This window comes from Trachurus trachurus (assembly GCF_905171665.1).
Source record: "Trachurus trachurus genome assembly, chromosome: 18".
NCBI lineage: Eukaryota > Metazoa > Chordata > Actinopteri > Carangiformes > Carangidae > Trachurus > Trachurus trachurus.
Window position 1 is genome coordinate 14,685,009 of NC_139909.1, and position 22,214 is coordinate 14,707,222.

The following is a 22,214-nucleotide window of genomic DNA, read 5'->3' on the forward strand; positions in this document are numbered from 1 at the left end:
AGTACTGTACAGGGAAACTTCTGGACTGCATATGCAAATGATTAAGGCTTCATCTTTGAGTTGAGAGCCTCAACAGTCACCAGATTTCAACCCAAATGAGGAGCACTACAAGATGCCGCTCTGCCATATGTTTGACATAATCAAAGCACCAAATTAGGGTGTTATCTTTTAGGGAACACCCCACGACACGTCGCAATGTCATTGCAGGTTATGGCTCTGGCCAGGAGAAGAATCTGCAGGATCCTCAACTCTTCCCATCTCTTTGATTTTTTGAGGAAAGTTTCAAGGATAATGTTGGATCCACATCTGATGATGATCTTGATGTCATTTAATATATCTGTGGGACTAACTGCACATCTTGCACACATATTTTTTTGAAAGCCTATATCCTTTATGTGGGTTCCTCCCCATGGGCCATTGTTTAAAATATCCTTCTCTGTAGGATTTGTCCATTCCTCTGATGCAGGATTTACTGGCAATAGAAAGTGAGGACATTCTGCTGGTTTCCCCGTATCAGCACGGCAGGACAGTGGAGGCCGCAGGTCAGAGTGTCCAGCCAGGCCATGTACAGAGCTCTGGGGCAGTCGGTCTGTGGTACAGGGAGGCTCCTGGGGAAATGAAAAGGAACATCGCATTTACAGGAACAGATTTAAATAACAAATTTAAAACTACAGCTGCATGTATTTCGCCTTAGAGACATTTGTTGTGCCAGTCAAATTAGAGCACGGTTTGCAAAAAACAAAAACAAAATGACTACTGCAGATTCTTTGTTCACAATTTTGCATCCTTCGAAGCATTAGTGAATGTGTTGTTTTGCACACCCATCTACAATGCAAAGCAAGAACATGAGCACACTCACATCTTTGAATCACCTCTGTTACACTTGTGTCCTAGAAACTGCAGAGCAATATTCACACTAAAAATAAGAAAGTAACTCATCTATGGTGATGGTGAAATGTTTTTAACACTATACTAAAATGATCGTCAGGGTTCTTTCCTAAAGATAAAAAAATAATGTTTCAACCTAAGTGTGTTTCCAACTATGAAGCAACAGTTTCTAATTCATCAACAAGAACATTAGTCATAAAAAAAAAAAACTTCCATGCTGTATATACTATACATGTTGAAGCTGATGGCACTTTTCTGGAACAGCATGAAAAATGGCAATTACCTTATGTATAAAATCCCTGTCACCATATTATCATTCATTCTCGGTTTATATATCAGTATCTACAATATTTGAGGGTGGCTGAAGGAGGAATTATAGTTGATGTCAAATATGGTAATGTGAACTGTACTTACACAAGCACCAGAGCAGCGTGTTGTGAATTCCTGCGGATGATTTCATTCAGCCTCACTTTTCTCTCAGACTGTGAGAACGAGATAAAAGACACTGGCAAATTTGCACAAAGTGTGGAAACATACATGCAGAAGACTGAGTGGATGACATTAAAAAGGGACAACATGTTGCAAATGAGGGAAGTGAAATAAGTTCAAACACATACCTTAAGTTTGAAGGCCTCAAACTCTTTGTCAGATATTTTCCATGGGGCATTTTGCCTCAGCTCCTCAACTGAAACGCCGTCCTCCTGTTCGTCGTGTAGCCTGAAGGGGGCGACACTGTCCACAAACCTGCTCAGGCTGCAAAGCAACAAGAACAACAGGTCAGAGGTCAGTTTGCTGGACTGCAATTAAATCCAGTGAATGGTAAACTACAGAGGTCTTGTTTCAGTCGGGTAAGCCACACTGCTCAAGAGGGTTTTTCTCTCACAGGTAGCAACAGAAATCCAGCCTGTGCTTGCCTTGGACTACATGCTTGTTTTCTTCTGGCCCAGTATACACCTGTTTCTGGAATTGGGCCCATGTATGGCCCAGCATAATTCTCAAACCAGACTCTGACTAGATGTGGAAGTATATTGGCTAGACTTGGACTGAGGATGCTGGTATTTTGTTATTTTTTTTGCCATTTTTCTATCTGCTCAATGTTCTGTAAATGCAACTTATAGGGGTTTGTGGACATACTTCTTGGTGTGTGGACGCTTCTCGCTGTCTGTCATGACAATGACGTCATTGAAATCTAGACGGAACCTCTTCAGAAGGGCGACCATCCTAAAGGAAACAATGAAAGTGGTATAAGGACAGCCTGCATCAGTTTACAGTCTAAAAATGTTCATGAAATATATTTAACACAAAATATTGCAAGGTCATCATTAGGTTATTAGGTATGTGACCTAAAAGGTATTCTTTGAAAGTGTTTAATGTGCACCAGGACACTTAAATTAGATGCTATAACAGAAGGAAACCTACTCTTTGCGGCCTTCCTCCATGTTTTGTTCATCTCCCACGATGAAAACTCGGACCTTGCTGTTGTGCCAGCGTTTTCTCCTGGTGAGCAGGTAAGGCACCAGCAGTGTCAGACCTTAAAGGGCGAGGAAGAGAAAGACAGCAGTGAAGCCTACTCAAAAGGAATGGATGAAGATGTAAAGGGCGATTTGCCTTGTTCATCTCATCCAAATGACTTCATTTAATATTGTACAATATCATGTACAATTACATGCTTCTTTACCAGCCAGGGCTCACCTCCATCATCAGCTATCCAGTAAACATCGATGGTCTTCTTCCCCTGGTCGTTCTGAAACACTGTCTTGATTTGATCACTGATCGGATCACTGATCTGATCACATTTATCCGAAATGTCGTCAACTGCAACGGCAAGAAGAGTAAGTGTATGGAGGCAATAATAACATTGAGACCAGTTTCCACCAGAACTTCAGTCAGCATTGTGTTTACGAACACAGCTAGGCTCAGGCTAGCTAGTTAGCATAGCAACGCAAGTGGCAGAAAAAGTGGGATAAAAAAACAGAGGTTGATTTTCATTGCTGGACACAGCTCCTTGTGAAGAGAACAATGAAGTTTGATGCTAAACTCATCTCTGTCTTTGCCAGACTAGCGAGTGAAGAGCTGCTAACATTGACTGTGTAACAGTAGGAAAACTTAGCTCCGTTAAACTCTATCCAAAAAGAGCTTGTAGACCCTATTTTAGTGAGAATCTGCATGTTTGTGATTTATAGGTTTAGAAGATCCACTGATGAACTATTGAGTGTACATATTCTGAAAATACTGTAGGCTAAGCCGGTGTTATACAGTAAGTGCTCACCTGATAACCTCTCAGGAGACTGGTAGTCATCTTCCTCAACAGATTTGTCAGGCTCAAAGCTGTGGTTCACTGTAGCGAAGACGTTATCCAGACGTTTATTGATTTGTGCTTTTCCACAATATGTCATATTTGTACAGAGTACAGTAAACTCAAATGTATGAATCTCTTACCTTCACTCTCAAACTGGTCAAAGATATCTAGTCCATCCATCATCCTCAAGATACACAAACAGTAGTTGGAGTCAAAGGTATCACTAGAGACGAAAAGAGCATAAATAAAGAAAAATATATAACGATTACCTACTTTGTTCTTAGCCTTAATATTATAACTATAAATCTACTGATTTCATTATTATGCATCACATGGGGACTGCCCTTTACATTTGAATCACAGTTTTTCTTTTTGCCTTGCAAAAATAACCTAATTTCACAACATTTTTGAAATCTTTCAGAATCAATAAACCTATGAAAAAATACAAATTCTCTTCGAGGTACAGTGAATAATGACCAACTTACTATATGGTGTTGATGTAATCATCAATACTCTCAGCAGAACTGTCTCTCCAGTTAGTCTTGAAGCCCAGGACCACAGTGTTGGGCTTCAGCTTGCCAAGACCAGAGGCCTTGCAAATGACAACAGAAATTATTTTAAGTTTTAGAATAACCCAGTTGATAAGTGGTGAAACACATTTGAGGATAGAGATTAGGGAAAATAAAGGACAATATAATTTGTTTCAGGAATGCATGGAAAAAATAACTTCATCATGTACAGTAGATCGAAGGTGTAAGTACAAATAATGCAAGTTGTACCTGCATCAAGTGTCGAGCTCCACCTCTGAGGCTGTGTGCGGTGAAAGGAGTATAAAACGAGCGCACCTTCCTCTTGTTCAACCACTTTACCAACCACTCTGTGGCATCCCCAGGACGAGTCTGCCTCTCCTGATCCTAAAGGATGCAGCACATTCAATGACATATTTAGATAAGAATGCAATGTATGAAAAGGCATATACTACAAAGTCATTGAGACTGAGCCACTGACTGTGATTATGTCGCCACAGATCATGAGGCTAATGTGCTTGGTGAAGGAGCCAACAAAGTCCACCAGTGCGGGACGCTGGTTTGGAGGCCCAGTCAGGACGAGACATTGTGGTCTGAGAGAATGGACAAAAAAAAAAGAAGTCAACAGTCAGTGTTTAAATTACTTACTTTCCCCATTGATGATCACGTGAGTTACACTCATTGGCCACATTCACATATAACAAATCTGATGTTGTGAGTTGAGAATAACTGATGCATCTTTTCTTACCTAAAGTTCTTCACATGATCTTCCACACCAGAGAGAGAGACAGAGTATGACAAAGCCATGTTGTATGTACCTGCCTGGACGGACGATCCCCAGTTTACCTCTGTGGATTAAAAAAGTAGACATGTGATGATTAGACGAACCACATGCAATTCACTCATTCCACATTGATCTGATGGGGTGAATATCAATATATGCAGTTTGATTTTTGACTTACTTGGCTTGTTGTAGTTGATGTATCCAAAAAGGAAGAAGATTACGCTGAAGGTGACAAGAGCAGCCCACCAGGTCAGCGCGAACATCAGAACTACAGAGATCACTGCACCGAACAAAGCTGTCCATTTGCTGTAGTAGTGAAATGATGGTCTCCAACCTAAAGGAGGCGACAGTGACAAATAGACAACTCTCAGCACTATTGACTTTTCACCTTTCAGTAGTTCAGAAAACTGGAATCATGAATGAAATGACAGCCAATGTTAGGTTTCTGCTTGGTTGCACATGACATATCCACTGATATGGATAGCCAGAGACTGCCCAAGCCTTGTTGAATTACTACAGGAAAAGGATGTCCCTAGTAATTTAATGAGAAGCCAAAAGACTACACAGATTTCTTAAATACCTCATAATCAGCTGTAAATCATTTCAAAGGGAAGAGAGATGAAAGACGTGCAGTGCAGGTACAGCTTTCAGTATTTATCATTCAAAAATTACAGTATGGTTTCCTAGAGATTCATCTTGAAATTAAACAATGTCCCTGGTAAACACTTTAGTTGAGGACCCATGTTGCCCTTGGGTCATTCTCTACCCTGTCCTCTCAGAACAAAGACATACAATGTCCAAATTGGATAATTGTGAATGGGTAAAGATGGGCTTGTGGATTTGTGACTAGGAACTACAGGTAGCACTTCTGTCTCGTCTTGTGTACAGTGTGATAGTTTGTGAGCAGGTCTTTTACCAGGCGAGTTGGTGATTGAAGCATGGAAACAGCTGAAGTTAATGAGACAGTAGGAGCACAGGAAGAAGTTGGAGATCAAGGATGCAATGGTATCCAGGTTACCTATAATGACACAGCGAAAAGACATTACTAAAGGTAGGCAAAATGCATATTTGTGGAGGAATAGCAACTTATGTTACTACAGAAAAAATGGCGACAGTGTTGGATCACACCCACCAAGGAGAATGAAGGCCGCAGCAATGATATAGCAAAGGAAATAAGCCCGGAGAGGTTCATCATTTTTACCATAACCCTTTGCAAAGAATCCAATGTAGGGGTATATTTTGTCTCTGCACAGACACTGGAACATAAAGCAGAAAATATTCAGTTTACATGGCAAAAATGTGTGTGATGGCTGCCAACAATGTCATAAATGCTTCAACTTCAATTTATATGTAAAGTTTTAAAATTAATTAAGTGGTTTTAGTGGAAATGTCAAAAGGTTAATGCTGCTGATTTCTTAAGACATCAAAAATACAACTGGAGTGAAACATGAATGTGTAGATTGTTTTTCTATGGAAGAGATGTAGCAGACATTTTTGCGCTGGGATTTGTTGGTGGTTTCTCACCTGGAAGACTTTAGGAGCAGAGACAAGGAAGCCAAGAGCAGATGACAAGCTGGCTGCAAACACACCAGCAGTGATGAGGTAATACAAACCTGAAACTCGGCCCAGAACCTGGTAGGAAGAGCATGGAGAAAGATTTAGCAAAAACATGCCATGTTAATTTCATGATAAACAGAAGGCCTAATGAAACAAAATTGAGTGGTACCTTGAAATCGTTGGACAGACCATATTCACAAGTGTTTGACATGATGCACTCTGTGAAATTCCAGCCCAGGTTACACCCAAGACCCACACACCCATCAGTGATGTTTCCAGTCAGAATGTCACTTATGTTTCCAGAAGCATCCCTTAAGACACATGACCCTGAAACAGAGAGAAGAGTCAAATATTATACCAACAATACACTATAATGTCATATTCAGACAGCAGGTCTAGCAAAGCGCAAGTGTGATTTAATGAAATTTTGATGTCAAAGTCTGTCACGTTTTTATTTCTACAATGGTTCTGAGCTACCAGCCATCTCATTTTCATTCAGTATGCAGATGCCACTGCCCTTAATGAGTGTTAAATCCTCATTTCCCCATTGTCCCTCTCCTGGCACACCCCAAGTAACTCCCAATGTAAAATAAAATAATTGTGAATGAGTACCTTACCAATTGTTAAAGAAATTCCTATATAGCTTATTGTGGTCAAGAAAATAGCCATCAGGGTTCCTTTGGGGATAGCAGTGGCAGGGTCCTGCAAAAGGAATCAACATACAAGTCAACATTAATATAGCTCTTGTTGGGAGTTGTAATGTAAGAAATATGTCTCTCCATCATTCCTGTCATACTTTAAGGTCTCCTGAGATGTTGGCTCCAGACAGGATGCCGATGGCGGAGGGGAAGAATATGGCAAACATGTCGAAAAATTGGAGCCTCGCACCGTCTTTTTCTCGATAATCTGATTTCAAGTTTGCCATGAAGATTTCACCTGGGCAATAAAATGAAATTAGAATCTATTGTTATTTATTTTTATTTCCTTGTTACAGTTATAACAGGAACTCTGTCCCTGGTACCCATCTCACATTTTTGCAGTTAACAGATTACTCTATTAAAAGCAGCTGTCTGTTCTTGAGTGACATCAACTCACTGTGGTATCCAAAGACACCATGGGCCTTTTTCTCTGGGTTAGGAGGGATGAATGTGCCTACAAAGTAGTTGGAAAAGGAGAGCAGGAGAACCACAAAGAACAAAATCTGGGCCTGAGAGAAAGGAACAAAAAAACAAACAGTTATGATTAACATTTGTAAGAGATAAGGAAGTCTGTGGTCCAGTATATAAAAACAAATTGAGTTCATGACATCAACATGCATGTGCTCACCTTGGACTCCCACTCCATCCCAGCTAGTGAAACGAGTAGAAGAACAGTCACTGTGATCACACCGATGATACGGACATCATTCTCTGAATCAACTATGGAGACGCCAAAGTCCTACAACAACCATATTGTTCACACACATGTAAGACACCAGGCAAGACATTCAGTTTCATAACATTCTTCTGGTATAGAGTTACTGCACTCAAAAAAGGCACCTGCTATTGTTTCTTAATTAGATCTAAGATAAGTTAGTATATTATATACATAAATACACACAGAGCAAGTTTTGTGAAACATTAAAGTCTGGAATCTGAAGACATTTGCCAAATGTTATGATCTTAAATGAAAACCCTGATAAAAGATTTAAGTACCTCCAACAGACTACTGACAACCTCCGCAAAGCCAACAGTGTTGAGCGCACAAGCCAGAGCGTTGGCAAAGGAAAACACCATTCCAATCGGTCCACCGATTTCAGGGCCCAGGGAACGGGAGATCATGAAGTAGGCCCCGCCTGAAAATGCATTTTAGACACAGTGGAGTCACAGAGATGCGGTTATTATAGAACAGATGCTAAAACTGTGTGAAGTAAAAACTGTTTTTGTATTTACTTTTTATTTAGGCCATAGGAATTATATCCAAAAATAATTGAAAAGGATCATTTAAAATCTTTATTGTGTTTGTTTTCAATCTGTCTAAAGTGCATCAGTGCAGCATGCTTCAGTGTATAATGTTGAAAATCCCCTCAGAAGACACAGGAAGTAACTGACCTGAGGTCACTCTGCCGTTGGTGGCGATGGCAGAAATGGAGAGGGCAGTTACCGAGGTAACCGTCACAGACATCAGGATAATAAGGCAGGTCATCACTGAGATGAAAATAAATATGGGGAGAATATTGTTAATATTTTGAAGACATAAGAAGGACAAGTGGAGACTGTTACAGCTGCATGACAGAATGAATGGAACCGGCTGACTGACTGGCTGACTGACTGACTGACTGACTGACTGACTGAGGTGACAACTCACAGATGCCGGCCTGAGAAACGATCCATGACAGTCGGAGGAACAGGATGACGCCCCAGATATTCAGCATGCAACGCATCTGTGTGAAGTTCAGGAAGAAAACAGCTCTGTGGGCATTTTCTGTGTGTGATGTGATGTTTGTAAGACTGTTTCATATATAAAACAGTGAATGTTCATCATACACACTCACTCACTCACTCACTCACTCACCATGACCCCAGTCACCCAACCAAATCGAACCGGAGCTTTCTCCTGTGGGCCTTGTGGTTCCTCTTGACCACTGTCAGTGACAAGACTACAGACTGAGTCTGTGGTGGTTTGTGTTACCCCCAGCTCTACCTCCTCCTGGGAAAAACAATCATTACTGTGCAACATAGTGACAATGTAGAATAATAATTAAAAAACAAATATGTGAATGGCCACTCAGCAGATGCATTTCAGACTTTAACTGCTAGTCATTTCTATGTGAATAATTTAATTATTATTTCATTTAACCAGGCAGAATTGCTAAGAAAGGATTCTTATTTAGGCAATGGCCTGGTATCACAGGAATCGTAAGAACCACTGGACATTGTAATCTTAACGGCCATTCTTCTAAAGTTAACGTTCACTATAATGCTCATCTTCAATCTGACCTGGCATTTGAAACACATGTTTAAGTTTCAGTAATGATAATTAAGCTTTATAACAAATATTCAAAAGTCCATGGACCTTGTCTGACTTGTAAAAAAAAATAAAAATCATACACTGAAGAACAACTTTTTCCCACAAAGAAAGCAATGACCTTTGACCCAGAATATTCTCTGTTATTTCTTCACAAGTCAGGAGTGGATCTAATATGTCTTATGTCCCTACCTCTTACATAGATCAGTGGTAGTTGATACTTGCAATAGAATATAACATTAGGTTTGGCCAAGTTATATGATGATTTGAGGTAAAAAAAAAAAAAAAAAGAATAGAAAAAAGATTACATCAACTGCCTTGCGAAGAGCCTCCAGAGAAGGTCGGGTCCTCGAATTCTGGTGCGACAGTGTGCTGTCATAATTTTCCAGCTGTGGCACCAGGTCTAGAGTGCTGTAGAAGGAAGGTCTCCTCAGATCGTTGTTGTAGCCCCGGCCCTCTGATGCACTGTCAGAAAAGAGGTCCAAACATAAGTCTTTACTGTAAATCCTGAAGCCCTGGCTCCTTTAATGTTATGGCAGCAAATCAACAAAGGTAGAAGATGTCGGCACAAACCTTGCGTCCACATCCGACACAACAATGGTGGGAGGAATTTGGAGGTTAGCGTCTTGTTGTCGGCTGCTGGCATCAAACTGGTGTGAAGTGTACCTGGCAGGTCCTTCGTCATCGGCCGAGAAACGAACTTGGGGGAGAACACCTGGGGCCAGCCCACCACGCCTCGATGTGATCTGCCCCATTGGCACGTTTTACTAATTCCTATGTAAATGTTTTGGGATATAAAGCATTGGTAAATGAGCTCAGATTCACTAAGAAAAATTCAAATGATGTCAAAAAGTAGATTTAATTTCACCACTGTGGTTGGTAGAAAGTAGCCTACACTTGGGAAATATCAGACATGTATTCAACTTGTATGCATTTATTATCAGAATAATGTAAAATCATTGTAACAGTCATTTGATTCAATGGTTAGCATCGCTTTTCCATTCTCCTGTCAGGGTCGACACTCAAACCACAGATTTGCATTTACAACATCTCTTTATCAAAAGGTGGCACCTACATTAGGCCTACCCACAATGCAACTGTGACAGTCCAGTCAGAGTCATGCGTGTTATGGTAGTGGAAGCTAATGAGGCTTCAAACCACTATCTTCAGTTCAGCTCCCAGTTTTCTTTGTTATTGTTGTCATTGCCCCCTCCTCCCGACCCGCCGCAGTTTTAAACTTGTCATTTTCAGACCAAACAATCAATACCGACTGTAATCATGTGGGTCTATTACACATATCGGTAGCAAATGTTTAATTTTACTGATGATGATGATGATAATGATGATGATGATTCATACTCTTAAAAAGAACAATTGGCTGACTAAGTACTGTACAGTATGTAAGACCACTGTGTGGGAGGCTTAGCTCAGTTTCGCAGTTACGCTGCACCTTGCATATGAAAAACTAAATGTACAAGCCAGAACAAGATCATAAAACTTTTTATCTGGGTTTATGAGAATTCCCCTTTTCTTTTTCTTTCTTTTTTATTTTTACCAAGGCAATCTGATGATAGAAGTCAGAATATAGCATGAATAAACCGAAATATTTCAATTCAATGATCAGTGAATTCCAATAATGAGATAAACAACGTGTGTTAACAGCAGAGGAGAAGATTACAATTACTCTCACAATAATAACTCAAGATTTAGCCACAAGTTTTGTTCAGCGTAATTAAATCTTCTAATATACAGACACATTTTATTCCTATTGCATTAAAAATAATTACTTTAGAAAAATAGTAGAAAACAAGTGTTATGTACTCACACAGATGAGATGAAAATACAGTCCTTGGTGATATATTGTATGTTCCTTTTTCCATTTCGCACTGCAACTTCATATTTATATCATTGATGAGGTAGATGACACCCCCTCCCATCTTCCTCATTTTCCTCCCTCCCTCCCCCTCACACACACACACACACACACACACACACACACACACACACACACACACACACACACACACACACACACACACACACACACACACACACACACACACACACACATACCCTATCATCTTTTCACCTACACTGAAAAAAGTGGAAGCCACCATCAGAGAGGATAGTGTAGCTTCTTTCTATTGGCATTTGTTTTCCTATATTTCCGTTGGAAAGAAAAACACTGAAAACACTCATCTTTGCTTTATTGTTTTAATTTAACATTTATATAAAAATATATATATAATATATAATACTGTATAACCCTATTCTAAAAACAATAAAGCAATGTCAGTGTTTTTCTGACCTCATTCTGTTGTATTAGTAAAGTTGATAATGTTTTTATGTTTTCCAAGATAAAAATAAAGATATGGGGAAATTATCATGGCATAATCTTTTTTTGAGTCAGCAATAAATGATTGTATATTCCAGACATGTATCTAATATTACTCACATATTGACACAAGGCATAGTAATGTTTACTAATGCACAGGAAGAGACTCCTTTGCTTTAAAAATAGTCTGACCCCCCCCTCATCCCCAGCACCACCTTGACCACAGTTCTTCCTGTGTTTATGAAACACAACTTACTGTAAAAATACAGGCTCAGAGGGCATCTTGTAATAAAGACAAAGATGAGAGCATTTACAAGAAGTCCAGCCATACAGATCTGTAATGTTGCGCCCATAGACATGTCGGAAACAGGCAAAAGGTCAAACATGAGGCAACCTGAAATGGATCGAGACAGAGTAGATGGTGAAAGAGCAACAGGTGTGTAGGTGGGTGGAGGCAAGGTCAGATGATGGAGAATAGTAAACAAGTGAACAGGTGGATTAAAAACTAAATCAAGACTACATAGTTAGATTCCTTGGTTTAATGAAAATACATACACCCAAAGGATATCCAGTTTGCCCAGTTTGTAGATCAACCTGGATAGTGACACATTAAAACTTGATTTGGTTGGTTTCATGGAATAAAAAACTGACTAACTAATGAGACCTACTGTATAGTGATAAAACATTTTCTGTTAATCTTCTGTTAAAACCTCACAATCCCATTTTCCAGAGGTCTCTTTAAGGTGGAGACTTCTTGCAGTGTATTTTTCATAGTGCCAGCAGCCCAGCACCCTGCTATAATAGAACTTGCTCTACTGCCTTGTACCCTACATGTTCACAATGCCATTGTGCTCTCATTAGAGTCACTTTGTACACCCACACTCTTAGAAGAATTGCTAAGGTGGTTGTCTACACAGAGACGTCTCTAAAAATGGAGGACTCCTTTTGCAATAGTTTAACACAGTGTGTGTGTTTTGGATCTCTAAGATGTCAAATTGCACAAATATCAGTGCTTTTAATATAATTTATTTTTCATTTTACTCTGTTCCTCAAATACTTTCAGGATTTTGCAATATAGAGCAATGTGTATGTTTGGTTCTTACAGAACCGCTAAAGAGAGTGACTGATAAACATGTAACTTCTAATGAACTTGGGAGCAGTGAGTCACACGGCAATGACTTTTCTGGTTAAGGTCAAGTTTTGAAAGCGTACAAACACAGCTCAGGGGTCACAAAGGGCAATATATGGATGTTTGATGTCAAACTAAATGAAGGCTGTGACTATGTGCATGATTTCCCAGGAACATCATACTCACACAGTTCCTCCCTACACCGCTGTCCCCTGTCCTTCCCTTATCTCGCCTCTCCCTCTTTGTCCTTTCTATGTTTGGACATTTTACTATGAAGTACATGTGACAAAAAGGCAGGGCAGGTTACAGTGGATACAGCCACAAATCATGGAAAGACGCAAACCTCAGGAAGATAAAATGGTGGAGTTGGAGAAGACAGAGTAAGAGATGGAAAAAAGTAAGGTAGATGTAAGTAAAAAATCTCCTCATGGCTGTTAACAATACCTGAGGATAGAGGTTGGACTCAAGTGTATGTGCCAGAGTCAAGCTGCGTACCCATATATTTGGCTATGACTATTAGATGCTTACACCAGGGGCGGGTCCAGAGTATTTTCTGGTGGGGGGCACATGGGTAACAACAGTGAAGCTGGGGGGGGGGCACCCAAAAGTAACAAAAATGAAGGCTGCCATCGACCGCTCTCTTGAATATTATTATTGTACAGTTACACACTGTTTACAATATGTCGTCATCTTGCTTTTATTGGCCACATTGAATCTTTCACCTTGTAAGGAAGATATCTATGACCTTTTCATTTTCCACTTATAGTCAATCAATAATCAACTCTATCTTGTAAATAAGAAGTCTTAGCAGAATAAGCAGCACAATCAGGCTGTTTAAAGCAGAGGAATCTCTTCCTGTGCATGAGTAAACATTACTACATCATGTGTCAATGTAGTGAGTTCGATTAGATAAATGAATGGAATTGTACAATAATTTATTGCTGAGTCAAAAAAGATTATGCCATAAAATTTTTCCTAAATCTTTATTTTTATCCTGGGAAACATAAAAACAGTATTGACTTCACTAAAATAACAGAATGAGTTCTTAATAACATGTAGTAATACTAATGTGATTTTTGGACGGTGATTTTTTTATTTCCTACACAGAACACTATGTTTGCTCTACCAAGTTGATTACAGTAGAGCCTCAGTCAGGAGTTAGTGCTTATAGCTCTTTACAGTGAACATAGCAGTAGTAAAGTGCTTTTCACAATGATTGACATTACAGGTCAATGACCATTGGGGGGGGGCACACAGGGTGGCCAATCAGATTGCAGGGGGCGGGTGCCCACCGGTACCACCATGGGAGACCCGCCCCTGCAATCACCACCTCCTATTGTGTCTCACAATTCATGCGTGTATCTTCTACTGGCCTGTGTGGCTTCAGTAGACAGAATTACTCCTGGACAGTACCTTTAACTCACCAAGGCAGCTCCTTCAAAGCACAACGACTTCCCCTGGCAGGTGCATGTCAAAGCCCCCAAAGGTTTATTGCAAGGGGGTAGTTGTCAGTCTGAGAAGTGAAGCTCACTTCCGCGTTCAAAAAACTGCAATCCCCTCAGCTGCCTCTGGGGGCTGGTGTCAGAAAGCAGTATTTCTCCATAGACCCCCATGTTAAAATCGCCAATTTTACATCCTCAATAAACATGATCAAAGCCTGGTGCCATCACATTTTTTGGTCTCAACCGATAGTTTCTACCCCCGCACACACTCTTGAGGGGGGTGAATTTTTTTTTAACTCTACCGTTTTACTATTATTAGGTTAAAATTCTCGCCAATTAGGACGCGGAAACGTTGAGTGACAGGTCCGGAGACAGCTGCTTCGAGGCCAGTGGGCGGGTTCTCGGCCGGTAAATCCAACATGGCGCTGTTCAGGCCTCCATATTTGAGTCACAAAAACGACTTCCCAAAACCAATGGGTGACGTCAAGGATGCTACGTCCATATTTTTTACAGTCAATGGTTTATTGTCTCAAAACAACAAAGATCCAGGCTGCCCAGGAAGTTGTAACAAAGGATCATCATGTGTTTGATATCAAAGTTAGTTCCACCTGATCTCTACATTCACATTCACCTGTTCCTGGAATATTTCATCAACATGTTGCTATCAACTGTTGGGTTTGTGGATAGATGGGAGGCGAGAGTGCAGTCAGAGTTTTTCCGGTCATCATGAGTCAAGATTATACACACGCTACAATGGATGTTGAAAACCCATCTCACTTTCTTCACCATCTCATATCCCACACTTGCCCTGTGGTTGAACATCCAAGGAACTTCCAATTATGTGACAATATCATATGAAATAAGGACACGCAAGAGACTCTAGCCCTGCTGTATGAATATACCGGTGAATAAGATTGTGATATCAGTCTTTCAGAGGGCTGTCATTGGGTGGAGTCATAGTCTGTGGTCTGGCCCAGCCCTGCATAAAGTCTCTTGAGACATCTAGATTTCAGTCATCCACTGTCATTTCTTGACTAGTTCTGCTGAGGAAGCTTTTTTTGCTTCCTTTCCATGACCCTTTTCTTTGTTTTTTTTCCCCACACCTTTATTCCCTTTCTCAGCCCACCATATGGCGTAAGCAGCTGATGGGCACTATTTCCAGACTGTGAAGGATTACGGGAGTACAGGATGTATGTTTTTTTCTACAGGCATCTATGTGGGTCAGCTAGGACTGGGCTGGGACCAGATTTGGAGGCTCAAAGATATACTCCTTCAGTTCCAGCCTTCAAGAGACTTTCTTACTGTGCAATAACTTCAAGACAGAATGGATGCACACATCTGTCCTGGCAGACAACTAAGGGTTTGTCCAGCTAGGTCTCTGCAAGAGATGAGTTCAAGGATGTCCTGGATGTCCTGGATAGGCTACTTGTGTGAAGGACTATTATGTGTAGAGAATGAGGTTTTGTTTTATTTTCATTAGGTAAGTTGTCTTCTTGTGATTCCTGATTTAATGTCTGACCGTTTGTTGTCCATGTTTCAATCCTCGGATTGGAAAAAAAACAACAACAACAACAATACTGTCCTCTTAGCTGCTCACTGTAGCACTGATATTCCAAAATGACCATGAACTATAATCTATAGGACTGTTTTTAATAATGGAAGTCACAATGCAGCTTCCCTCTCTAGTCACAGGTTGTAGAATTTTGAATGGTTTTCCTCTGGCTCCATCTAGTGGTAGTATTGTGAATTACACTATGGCGGGCCCATCCTCAAAAATTAGAGCGTTTACAAACCCTTTCTATCAGTGAAAGTTGTTCATGCATTGGTAACTGTTTGAAGAGAACACTTATCACTAAAATGTATATTTTATGGGGATAATGTTTTTATTCCAATGTGTAAATGTGTATTTCATATTTGAAGACATTTCTGTAATAGACCCATATTTAGTGTTGTTTTTCCATGAGTTTGTGTGCTCTGTTTTGCTGGTAAACTGTAAAATATATATAAATGTATTATGTAAAGTTAAAGATTCAATAAAAATGTCAATTATTATGTTTTGGAAAGAGATTTTATTCTGAATGGACTTCTTTGTCGAGAAGGCCTATATTTGAAAAAATACAATACATTTAATTTATACAGCACTTATCAAAGCAATGTTACAAAGTGCGTTAAAAGACAATAAAATAAATAACAAGGTAAGATAACAACAACAAAGCTTGTAGCAACTTGGTAAAACAGAACAAAGAGAAACAATCCAAGTACAATGTAATGATGGCAAAGCAAAAAGACAAAAATAAAATGGAGAATAAAATGATCATGTATCATAGAAGGCTATTAAAGTGTGTTTTAGCAGAGTTTGTAAAAGTAGACACTGACTTGACATATGAAATCAACACTTCTATCCACAGTTATGCTTGTGCTTAATAAGGCCAACCAACCCACAACAATGAATCTTCTGCTTTGCACAGCAGGTTTGTCCTAGATATCAGCTATCGAAATGTGTAATATTCACACAGCAGCTTCCTGTCATCATTCAAAGAACAGTTGGTCACAGAGTGTCTTCTGTGTCATCAGTACGGAAATACTGCAGTAGTGGGTTTTTGACATTTTCCCTCTTTGTGTGACTTGAACATGATGGAGAAAGAGAGAGCTTAACAAGGGTGTAGGAAGGAAATTGGCAAACTGATATCATCATTCATGACGCCTGACTCTTACATATCCAACGGATATTACTCAAATTAATAACTCATTTGATGTTTTGATTTTCAGATTTGAAAGGTTATGGTTTCTCTGTGTGTGTGTGTGTGTGTGTGTGTGTGTGTGTGTGTGTGTGTGTGTGTGTGTGTGTGTGTGTGTGTGTGTGTGTGTGTGTGTGTGTGTGTGTGTGTGTGTGTGTGTATGTGTTGAAGTTTCCCTCCTCAGTTTCAGTTTTCACCTCTATATGCCAAGAAAATCATAATCAAAACAAATCACAATGCCAGCATGAAAATACAATCAACACAATCTTGCTTCTCTCAAAAAATGCAGAAATAAGATGTTAAAAAAGGGGAAGTAAAAGAATCACAAATGATTCAACCCATGCAGTCCTGACCATTTAACATTAATTTGAAGATTTTTTTTTGATGGCCTACTGTATAGCAACATTCAAATAAATTGTTGATGAACTCATTATTGACAGTGCTGGCAACATCAGGGCCTTTGGTTTTCTAAGAAAGGAGTTTATCTCTCAGCAGCAATGGGGGCATCTTAGCATGACACCAACATCTTCAGATGTTCATTCACTATCTCTACTGGTTAGAAATGTGGCTTGTTCCACTCTGGTCATGTGTTCAGTTATTCTCATACAAGGCAAGCTCTGACATCAACCCAAAACAACCTCATAGAGATACGGAGATAAAAGACTGTTGTTATTGTTACTGACTGTAACTTGGTGTAACTTGGCTACTTAAGACAGACATTATGAAACCGTGGACACAGTGATGCACAAGCAACAGTGAAGGGAAGCACAATTTGGCGAAATATGTCTTATGCAATGTTCTATCCAGTGTGCTGAACATTGCATAACTAACGGCGTACAGTTTCTTCAAACATCAGTGAAAAGAACAGCAACTTCGAAACCAGTGCTTTGTAAGGACACAACAGAAAAAAAATTAAATACGACAAAATCTTTGCTCATTTCACAATGTTTATTGAGTTTTTGACCATTAATGACTATCAACATTACCTTTACACTCTTAAAAATGCTCTTGACCAAACTATTTAGCTACAGAGGAGATAACGAAATGATTTAAATAAAGCCAGGTGTGTCACTACAGTTAAAAAAAATAAGTGATAATTTAAATTTAAAATCATAATGTACATAAAGTCATTGCTACACAAAGTCAAACATTATTTAAACAAAATAGGGCCACCAATGGAAGTTACATGAAATACTTTATAGCTTTATAGAAATTCTGCATCTCATGATGCTGTTTTATCCCTTGGTGAACATCATCTTTTTCAGTTGAAAACTTAATGCAATGAAGCTTATGGACCGAAAAAGCTCAAAGACATAAAAGCACGGGTCAGAACAGTCTCTGATCCATTCGTTCACAAAAGTAGTCCAGGTAAAATGGCTTAAACGCTAGTCTAACTGCTGCACACTGGGCAGAGTCTCGGCCTCTTTTCCCGCCTCGCTGTACGTCCTCTCTTTGCTCTTACTTTTGAAAGGTTTGGTCAGCTTGACCGACAGCGCCTGCAGCGCAGAGCTCTCATCCGGGGAGCTGCCACGGCCGCTTCGGGTGAAGGTGGATGTAGTTCTGCTCTCAGAGTAGGTGGCCTCAAACAGTTTTCCCATGAAGTTGAGCCCAGCCTGGCGGATGTGGGAGCTGCCGGCGAATACGTAAAGGATGGGGTTGACAGCACTGCTGAAGTAGGCAAAAGCAGTGACATTTGGGCGGGCTGTTTTGGCAGCGTTGATCACTGATTTGTTGTCTTGCAAAAGACCAGCCACCTGAGGTAGAAGACAGGGAAATTGGAAAACTGTAAATTCACACTCGATAATCACTACTGTTTTAGGGCTATGTGTCCGATAAAGCATGCATTAAGAACAAAAACTTAAATCAAATCACCTCTATCATGTTGACAACGTGATAGGGCAGCCAGAAGATCGCAAAGGCAGATATGATCATCAGGATCAGGCGGCTGCCTTGTCCTCTGCGGTGGAACATAGCGCTTTTCAGACGGCAGATAACCGAGGCGTAACAGGTGTTGATGAGGGAGAAGGGCACCAAGCAGCCCATGATGGTCTCAAAGATGTACTGAAAAACTTTGTGCCCAACACTCTGGAAGTGGTACGGGATACAAAAGCTCAAAGTGACATTATAGGTCTGAAAGGTCTTCGGCAGAACGCTGTGGAGAAGATAAGGAGAACATATGGACATAGACAGTGAATGAGGACAGAAGACTGTGTGGAGTCACAGTTTGGACACAAATATGACACACTAACCCTAACCCTGACCACACTGTTCAAAAGGTAAGGATAGAAACTTCGAATCACCTCTGTCACAGTCCAAACAAATTCAGTGTTCTCTGATTAAATTTTCTGATAGGAGTCAAGGTTGTGCAGATTCTGAATATCTGTAGCACTTAATGCAACTTAAAAATTACAATCTATAAGGAAAAACCTAAAGGTATGAAAAAAAATTTCATATGTGCCTCAACAGGTTAAAAACTAAACTATACCCAATTGTAATATTAGTAAGCTCAAAGGAAGAGAGACAAATTGATTCTCACCTGCGGTAAAAAAGCATCGGCACTGCCAGGATGAACGCCAACACCCAGACCCCCAGCAGGAGAACCAAGAGGGAGCGCTTGGTCCTCATTCTCTGAGACAAAAAAGGCCTTGAGACAGCCAGCCAGCGGTCCATGCTCATCAGGAGGATAAGGTAGATTGACACGTACATGTTGACGCAGGACAGGTAATGAACCAGCTTGCATGCTGCTGAGCCAAACTCCCAACCCCGGCCTCCGGCCAGGTATCTCAGGAAAAGAGGGGCACTGAGCAACACAAAAGCGTCTGCCATCGCCAGGTTCAGCACTAACAAACAGGTCACTGAGCGCTTCTTTACCTGGCAGACCACTGACCAAACCACAAAGAGGTTCCCCGGGAAGCCCAGAAAAAAGGCCAACGCCAGGATCCCAATGCCAACCTGGGCTGAGACACTGATGGGCAAAAGAAACGGGGCCGAGGACTGCTGCAAGGTGGTGATGTTGGACGCCATCGGGAACTGTTCGGAAGATGCTGAGTTTGGTTTCAAAAACGGTGTGACTGGATCTACCTCTGAAAGGACATCATACAGGAAGGATATGTCGTATCAAGACTTGTGACACACACGTACAAACATGCAAATGCTGCTCATTATTGCACAATAGGTTACTTTTTTTTTTTTACGTATGAGTGTATGTCCACATAACAAAGTTAAGAGACATGGTCAATACCAGAGTTGTCTAAAAATGATCAGACACGCTCAGGGAAATGCCATCCAATAAACAATCTATTTACTTACTTTTTCTTCCCAGAATTTAGTCTTTTCTCACGAATGTTCAGAAGTTAAAGGTAAAGGAGAGGAAAGCTTGGTATTTAAAGGGTTAAAAACAGTGCTTTGGGATGTCAAAATTCAGCTTTTCTCTTCTTTCCTCTGTAAATTAGCAAGTCACTACTTATACAAATAAATTTGAAAGCTGAATGTAAGTATGATTCTATTAATTAAATGTCAAATTTCTGATTTACGGCACATGAATACAAAAAAAAAAAACTGAAAGATGATTTTGTTTGTTTGTTTGTTAAAATTGAAAATATATAATTCTCAAATAGCCATGTGAAATGTTTATGAGTTGTATTTGAATATCACATTTAAATGTTTGTTTCAGACTCTTCACATGGTCACCTGTATTTCACAAAAATGCAAACTGATAGTGTATCTTAAAAAAAATGCTATTGGAATATTTCTATTAATTGAATTACCAGTATGCAAAAAAAGGAGTCACAAACTAACCTTCAGCTGTAGATCTGTACAGTAAATCCACACCAAAGCTTTACCAAGAATCCATAAATGTTACTCTCTATCTGATCTAATGTTGTCTCCTGGGCTCCCCCCTTTACTTTGAACACTGCATGTGGAGAGGAAAACTTAAAATATAAGTATTCAGTATTGTGCAACAACGATCATGTGAGGGGAAATCCAGCGGCCTCAGGAAGCCAGCTTGAGGTTTGTCTATCTTCCTCCCACTTATCATTGCTGCGAGGCAAACACCCCGAGTCCCTCACCTCTATAGCTACAGTAGATATACCATAGATATAGAGCAGTCAGGCTTACAGGCCGGCAGCTCCCTCATGTCAGTGTTCAAAAAGCAATGATCGTGTGTCTGTCTCATTAGCTGTGTGACTCATGATAAGGTAGTGGGTTTGATTTCCATGTTGACAGAGATGACACTCTGTCCCCCATGGCACCCTGAAAATGTATGCAAGGATATTTTTTCTAGTTCAATTCGACTATTGTGTTCTACAATTCCAGGGTTGCATAATAACAGTAGGTGCTACAGGTATGCATGCATGCCCCCTTGTCCACAAACATCTTAGAGGTTCTTCTGCTGATCTTTGTGTGGAGCATAGCTCTGCTGCAACATTCAGTAAAAATACAAACAACATAATGAATATGAAAATGAAGTTAATGCAGTTTTACAAGGTGAAATGTTTTGACAAAAAAACGACAAAAAAACACACACACTCACAGAAACAATGCTACCATAAAAGGTAACAGCAGATTAGTCCAGAGTCCTTAAATGTTGTGAAACTGAGAGTGTAATTTCTAAGGGAACTCAAAGAGCAGGAGCAAACAGCACAAGATCTCGTCATGAGGGTGAATAAGAGAGTGGGTAAATTTTCCGGTAAAAAGAGAGCCTCTTGTTGATACATGACTTTTATTCATACCTCTGTTGTGTACATTGTCTTTCTTGCATCAGACTTCTTTTTCTTCTCTTTCTTTTTTGACAGATTTACATCATAACCCTCTTTCCACATGTCTCATGAGGAACGGGACGTATCCAATTGCATAAAAAAGCTGTGATGTTTCAGGAAAATATACTCATTTTGTATTTTTCCTGTATTTCAGTCCTTGACCTTCACTGCTCTCAACAATCTAATTTCTTGCCTTACGAGGAAGCAGTTGTCAGTGACAACTTACTCTTAGACTCCTGGTACACTACCTGCTCAGATGCAAAAATGAAGCTGTTCGCAAACGTTAGTTAGCAAACAGAAAAGTTAGCAAACAGAAAAACTCAGACAAAGTTAGTCAACAGAAAATGTTACCAGAAAAGTTTTTAAACAGACAATGTTAAGCAGATAAAATAGCAAAAAAAAAAACACAAAAACATAAAAAGCAGACAAAGTTATAGGAAACAAAGTTAGAAATAGGCCATATTAGCAGGAAAGAGTTAGCGGCTGGTGAACAAAGAAGAAAGTGTAGTGAGTCTGATGTTTCTCACACAAGTTGGTGGAGTCAAAGAGTGAGTTCAAAGAAAGGTGAATATAGGGCTGTTCTTCATCAATGGTAATAATCTATGGTGATAAGAGATGCCAGTGTGATATAGCTTGTTCCAATGCATCAACGTGTCCAAAAATACAGTCATGCAGCTTTCATGATGGTAAAAACAAAAACATTAAGAAAAATAGCAGAATCTTGCAGCACCTACTCATGAGTGTAAATG

General features: G+C 39.9%; 2 protein-coding genes across 2 annotated transcripts; both read right to left on the reverse strand.

Moving 5' to 3' along the window:
* Positions 1–469: 469 nt before the first annotated feature.
* On the reverse strand, positions 470–9,816 carry LOC311001900 (solute carrier family 12 member 3-like; the record flags this gene model as incomplete). Its single annotated transcript, XM_083993079.1, has 27 exons — positions 470–608; positions 1,303–1,370; positions 1,506–1,641; positions 2,023–2,109; positions 2,308–2,419; positions 2,581–2,703; positions 3,158–3,226; positions 3,328–3,410; positions 3,673–3,779; positions 3,967–4,101; positions 4,196–4,307; positions 4,463–4,562; positions 4,677–4,832; positions 5,415–5,516; positions 5,631–5,754; positions 6,023–6,130; positions 6,225–6,382; positions 6,673–6,757; positions 6,852–6,991; positions 7,151–7,262; positions 7,382–7,492; positions 7,750–7,889; positions 8,146–8,241; positions 8,402–8,477; positions 8,609–8,740; positions 9,370–9,526; positions 9,635–9,816. The coding sequence occupies 27 exons, from the start codon at positions 9,814–9,816 to the stop codon at positions 470–472; spliced, it is 3,150 nt and encodes a 1,049-aa protein (XP_083849205.1).
* Positions 9,817–17,791: 7,975 nt separating this feature from the next.
* Positions 17,792–20,611, reverse strand: ltb4r (leukotriene B4 receptor). The gene is made up of 4 exons (XM_083993496.1): positions 20,504–20,611; positions 19,242–19,788; positions 18,578–18,857; positions 17,792–18,459 (listed from the first exon to the last, which is right to left on the reverse strand). Exons 2-4 carry the CDS (start codon positions 19,727–19,729, stop codon positions 18,091–18,093), a joined length of 1,137 nt encoding a protein of 378 aa, XP_083849622.1. The 5' UTR covers positions 19,730–19,788; positions 20,504–20,611; the 3' UTR covers positions 17,792–18,090.
* Positions 20,612–22,214: the final 1,603 nt, after the last annotated feature.

What these genes read in the sequence shown, in the direction of transcription:
- ltb4r (XM_083993496.1), bottom strand. Translation starts at nt 19,729, where the DNA reads ATGGCGTCCAACATCACCACCTTGCAGCAGTCCTCGGCCCCGTTTCTT. An exon ending in CCGATGCTTTTTTACCGCAG is followed by an intron (nt 18,858 to 19,241) that starts GTGAGAATCAAT and finishes TCTTCTCCACAG; the next exon opens with CGTTCTGCCGAAGACCTTTC. An exon ending in ACGTTGTCAACATGATAGAG is followed by an intron (nt 18,460 to 18,577) that starts GTGATTTGATTT and finishes CTTCTACCTCAG; the next exon opens with GTGGCTGGTCTTTTGCAAGA.